The following is a 6,363-nucleotide window of genomic DNA, read 5'->3' on the forward strand; positions in this document are numbered from 1 at the left end:
AGGACGCTATTTTGTCTTCCTTTTCCAATTAAACTAAACCTGAGCTACTTGAAATCTTTTTAGCCAAATTCCCACCACTTTTGACCATTCGAGCAATTCCTCCACCTAAGTAGAGGAGGCCCAACAATAGGTGGAAGAACAATCTACTTATTTGTGTAATAATATACGATTAAATTGGACCTAAAATCCATTTAAAAATTTGTATCCCTCCATATAACTGCAACCCTCTAATTAGTAATATAAATATAAAAAACACTAAACCCACACAAACCAACTAATCCTACACAAACCAACTACTAATTTAAAACCATCTAACCCCGGACTAAATAAGAACAATACTTCACAAAAACCAAATAACCAATCTACACTCATGAATACCATTCTAATAATTTGTTTAATCACTATTACTGTGATTTTTTGAGCCATCTCCCACGGACCCCACGCCTGCTTTCTGTTAATGATTTTTTCTTATTCACACGTTCCTCTCCCACACTTTCAGGCGCTCTCCTTCACGCCAGTATCCTTCTCCCACTCAATTCCTCACCCAATTAGCATTGCCTCCCACTCTGCAAAAACACATTGCCAGGCCTCCTCCATTCCATTTTAGGCCGTGCATCTGCCAATTTTCGTTGCTTTCCCATACTTTCAATGCTTCTTTCACGCCACCATCACTTCTCCCACTAAACTCTCCACTCAATTAGCATCAACTCCAACTTTGCAAGCACACATTGACCGTCCTCCTCCATACCATTTTAAGCTCTGCATCTACCAATTTTCTTGAACTCTTACGAGCCAGAACTGCAAATTTAGAAAACCCTTCAACCGATAGCTGCAATATTTCGAATACCCACAAGTCAGTGTTAGATCTTAGCTAGCAAATAAATACATTTTCTGGAGCCCCAGAAGCCAATTCTACTCAGCGGTGATGATTTTCTATGGTTAATCATAGAGGAGAAGACTCTCCAATGGATAAGGAGCGCACTGACACTGGTGATAGTTTCACGTTCAGTTTCTTTGAATGTGATAATGGACCTTATTTTGATATGGACTTGACTCTTCCCTGCAATGGAAATGACAGCCAACTTGAGGCCAAGACAGAATCCGAAGAATTTGAATTCAATGTCTCAGTTTCTTCTACTAATAAGACCAATATAACAGGGTATGTTGGTAATGTTTCCCCTGCAGATGATTTGTTTTATAGAGGCCAGCTGCTACCACTTCATCTACCTCTACGTTTAGAGATGGTCAGAAATCTATCCTCGCGCAAAGAACTTGAAGGTGACACAAAGGACTCTGCAACATATTCTTCGGGTTCCAGGGACTCGAACCAGACATCCGGTTGCTGCAAGGAGTCAAGGTGCAGGTCCGCTGAAACTGAGGAGAAGACCGACTTCCAGTCCATGGTTAAATCTGCGAGCAAAATGAAGGTGAAGGTTCCTATGTTTGGATTGAGCAAGTTTTCAAAAGTGGGCATGGATGATTTTGATTATTCTCTTTCTCTTCCTCCTCCTCCCATTGCAAAGCCTTTTAGATTCATGGTGAAATTCCAGTCCATGAATACTGCTTCTCTGCCATTTTTAACAGCGGATCACAGCACTAAGCAAAACCCGGATTATTCATTTAAAAACAGCAAGATTAGTACTAGTGCTAAACATATTGTGCAGAAGTATGTGAGGCTAGTGAAGCGCAGAATCTCTTCTCAGAGACATGATGATGCACATGCTAGTGATCAGCAGCTAAAAATGGATGAGGGGTGTGTATGGCCCTCTATTGCAGATGAACCAGGAAGACAAATCATAGGTGGTTTCAGCCACTTTGGCGCTCAAAGCTGCCTGCCCTCCACGAATTCTTCTCCAAGCTTCTGCAGCCAAGACCTTCAGAGTGCTATTGATTATTGTAAGCAATCCAATGGTTTAATTGGTAAGAGGAAGCCTTTGATTTGAAGTTTTCTTTGTCATCCACCTGAATCCAATCTGGTTCATATATACTGACTGAAAGAGTATTCTACTTATGCTTGTGATTGCAGACAACTATAAGGAATCTGAATGTCCATGATAACACTGAAACGCTCTCTCATATGCCTGCAACGACTATAAGAGCTACTAACAACTATGAGGACAAAATGTTGAAAGACTTGTTTTTGTTTTGGCATTCATTGTGCATGATATTCTCTCAAATAGAGCTATTTGAGCTTCTGCTTCTTCTTCTGATCTGAAGTTGCTGTGCATGACATTCTGTGAGACAGTCTTCATGACATTCTCTCAAATAGAGTTATTTGAGCTTCTGCTTCTTCTTCTGATCTGCAGTTGCTGTGCATGACATTCTGTGAGACAGAGTTACCTGAGCTTGTGCTTCTTCTGTGGAACAGTTGCTGTGCATGACAATCTGTGAGACAGAGTTACCTGAGCCTCTGCATCTTCTGTGGAACAGTTGCTGTGCATGACATTCTGTGAGAGAGAGTTACCTGAGCTTCTGCTTCTTGTGTGGAAATTTTACAAAACAGAGCAACATATCAAAATCTTACCAGCTCCGAAATCACTTTTGGAAACTAATTATCATTTGAAGAGATTTTTCATAATAATGTTCTGAAATGATGAACTGTTCATGATCTTGAAATGGCGAACTGTTCATGATCTTGTAATTGCAGTAAAAATATTAGCAAATATATGTTCTTGAATAGAAAGTGACCTATAATGATAGGGAAAATAGCTGGTACTATATTCATACATGTCTTGGAAGGAAGATTTTCAGATTTTCCTGACTAATGAATTGAATAAAAAAACTTTACAATATATATTCTGCTGAACAGCTATGTGCTTGTAGCCCTGTCTTGTGAACCTGGAGCTGAAGCATGGTGAATTTTGAAATCTTCACAACGAAGAAACACCAAGTAATGTAGAAATATATGAATGCACACTGTCCTGTCCATCAAGGAATACAACTGTAAGTACTGAAATTCATGTTCCATCAAATATACAGTTTGTTTGTGAATTCAATCTGCTGTCAAATATACATATGTAAGAATTCAGTGTGATCTCAACTTAGAAGCCATAATATGACTTGTGCATACAGTTAATCCCTGTTTAATTATGAAAGTTCATTGTTTTCTATTCAACTAATTGATATCCTAATTCTAAATTGATTATTAAGTTCACGCAATTTCTATATTTAAGTTCACGAAATTTCCATAATTAGTGGACACTATTAGAATTTCTAAAGTTAGTATTGAAAAAAATATAATATTTATATTTAATTTTTAAAATGCCATAGGGGAATTAGTAAACATCTTTCACCAATTCCTTCTCTCTAACTTTGAGGGGGAAACATATGCCAGGGTCTTACCATAATCCTCTTAAGCAAATAGATAGGTTGCTAGGTATTAAGGTCAACTGTAATAAATAAGGATGGTGTAAAAGCAATAATTGTAAAAAAAATTATTAAAAAAAATTCATTATTAAAAATTCCTAAAAATTATTATTAAAAATTCCTAAAAGGCACATAGATATAACGAAATAAAAGCAATGTAAACAAATGCTTGGTCAAATATTGGAACTCTATTCATTTGAAGATTGTTTATCAAAAACACAAATGAATATTGTTTATCAAAAACACAAGTCAACATTACTTTTAGTAATAAAAATATAATTATTTGTAGTATTCTAATCCTTGTATTATATTATTACTATTTCTATTATATTTTATCATGTATACAATGAATACTGCTATATTCTATTGGCTATACTTTAAATATTTTATTTTGTTAATATATATATATATATATATATTAATCATAAAATATCTTTTAAATTAGAAAAATTAAAACTAAAAATAAGTAAAGATAGAAAAAGGTAAAATACTTAAGGATAAAAAATAAAAACTCTAAACATATTTTTATTATAGTTTGTTGATATTTCTAACTTATGTATAATTTCTAATATCTTATTTTTATAAAAAATTTAAATTTTCTTAATAACATGCAAAAAAAAAAAAAAAAAGATGATTAAATTTTTTTTTAATATGTTTTTTTTCATTTTGTAAATATAAAATTTGCTTTTTTCCCATACAAATTTTGGAAAGTCTTATCAGACGTTAACTTGGAAAGTCTTATCGAACATTTACTAAATTCTAATTATTCTTTGTAAATAAAAAAATTGCATTTTCTCAATGACGTTTAGAAATTATAATCTAAAGTTCACTATATTATGGAAATTTCATTAACTTAATGATCAATTTTGAACTAGAATATGAATTAGTTGAATAGAAAATATTGATCTCTTATGATTAAACATGAGCTACAAAATATGAATTAATTGTATGCACAAGTCATATTATGGTTGCCTAAGTTGGGAACGCACTAAATTCATACGTATGTATATTTTATAGCAGATTGAATTCACAAACTGTATATTTGATGGAACATGGATTTCAATACTTACAGTTGTGTTCCTTTTGGACAAGGATATGTGTGTGTGTGTGTTTAATTGTGAAGATTTCAAATGGGTTGTTCACTAGAATATATATTGTAGTTGATTTCAAGTTACAACAAATTTATTTTTTTTATTCATTCCATTAGTCAGGAAAATCTGAAAAAACTTATTTGGAAGATATGTATGAATATAACACCAAATATTTCCCCTATCAATATAGGTCACAATTTAGCATGAAAACAACCATATGTTTTGGAAATAAATGTTCATGAAAGGTTTATTGGACTTTCACAAGAACATACATTTACTAATATTATTTATTGCAATTACAAGATCAAGAACAATTCATCATTTCAGAACATTATTATGAAAAATGCCTTCAAATGATAATTCGTTACCAACATTGATTTCAGAGGTGGCATGATTTTGATGTGTTGCTTTCGTAAAATTTCCACAAAAGAAGTAGAACTTCACGTAACTCTCTCTCAGAGAATGTCATGCACAATAACCACATATAAGAAGAAGAAGCGGCAGAAGCTCAGATAACTCTATTTGAGAGGATGTCATGCATAAAGAATGCTAAAACAAAAATAATACTTGCAATATTTTTTTCCTGATAGTTGCTAACAGATCTTATAGTCTTTGCAAATATATGACAAAGCTTTTCAGTGTTATGCTTGACATTCAAATTCCTTATAGTTGTTTACAAACACAAGCATAAGTAGAAAACTCTTTCAGTTAGTATGATATGAACCATTCAGTTAGTATGATATGAACCAGATTGGATTCAGGTGGATGACAAAGAAAACTTCAAATCAAAAGCTTCCTCTTACCATTTACACCATTGGATTGCTTATAGTAATCAATGGCACTCTGAAGGTCTTTTCTCCAGAAGCTTGGAGAAGAATTCATTTATTTTTCAGATTCATCTGAAATACAAGGCCATACACATCCCTCATCCAGTTTTAGCTACTCATCAGTAGTATGTGCATCATCATGCCTCTGAGAAGAGATTTTGCACTTCAGCAGTCTCACATACTATTGCACAATATGTTTAGCACTAGTACTAGTCTTATTGTTTTGACATGAATAATTTGGGTTTTTCTAAGTGGTGTGATCCACTGTTAAAAATGGCAGAGAAACAATATTCATGGACTGGAATTTTGTCGTGAATTTAAAAGGATTTTCCATGGAAGGAGGAGGTAGAGGAAGAGAATAATCAAAATCATCCATGCCCACATTTCAAAACTTGCTCAATCCAAACATAGTAACCTTCACTTTCATTTTGCTCGTAGGTTTAACCATGGAATGGAAGTGGGTCTTCTCCTCAATTTTAGCACACCTACACCTTGATTCCTTACAGCAATTAGATGTCTGGTTTGAGTCCATGGAACCTGAAAAAAATGTTTCAGATTCCTTTGTGTCACATTCAAGTTATTTTCACGAGGATAAATTTATGACCATCTCCAAACATAGGGGTAGATGAAGTGGTAGCAACTGACCTCTATAAAAACAATTCATTTGTAGGGGAAACATTGCCAACTAAGACATTGAATTCAAGTTCTTTGGATTTTGTACTAGCCTCAAGTGGGCTGTCATTTCCATTTCAGGGAAGAGTCAAGTCCATATCAAAATAAGGCCATTTATCATATTCAAAGAAACTGAATGTGAAACTATCAGCGTCAGGGCACTCCTTAACATTAGAGGGTTTTCTCTTGTATGATTTGCTGAAAATGCAACAAGAAATTCCTAAATTAATTTTGTCCTTGAATTAAATTAGGAGAAAAATTGTAATTCTAGATCACAAGACAACTTGTATGAGTTAACTAAGTTAATTTGACTTAGTTGGTTCAGTTAATTCGAGTTAAGGGTCTAACTTGAGTCATGTAGAGTGTCTCCTACTCTGTAGGATCCCTAGTTGAGTTTGTTTTTGAGT

At 33.9% G+C, this 6,363-nt stretch overlaps 1 protein-coding gene across 1 annotated transcript; it reads left to right on the forward strand.

The window, feature by feature from the left end:
* Positions 1 to 710: 710 nt before the first annotated feature.
* On the forward strand, positions 711 to 1,943 carry LOC149160080 (uncharacterized). Its single transcript, XM_089434506.1, has one exon. The coding sequence runs from the start codon at positions 936 to 938 to the stop codon at positions 1,941 to 1,943; it is 1,008 nt and encodes a 335-aa protein (XP_089290632.1). The 5' UTR covers positions 711 to 935.
* Positions 1,944 to 6,363: the final 4,420 nt, after the last annotated feature.

This window comes from Pinus tabuliformis, chromosome 5_2 (genome assembly GCF_031772625.1).
Source record: "Pinus tabuliformis cultivar Carrire ecotype Pingquan chromosome 5_2, CPIR1, whole genome shotgun sequence".
Lineage (NCBI taxonomy): Eukaryota > Viridiplantae > Streptophyta > Pinopsida > Pinales > Pinaceae > Pinus > Pinus tabuliformis.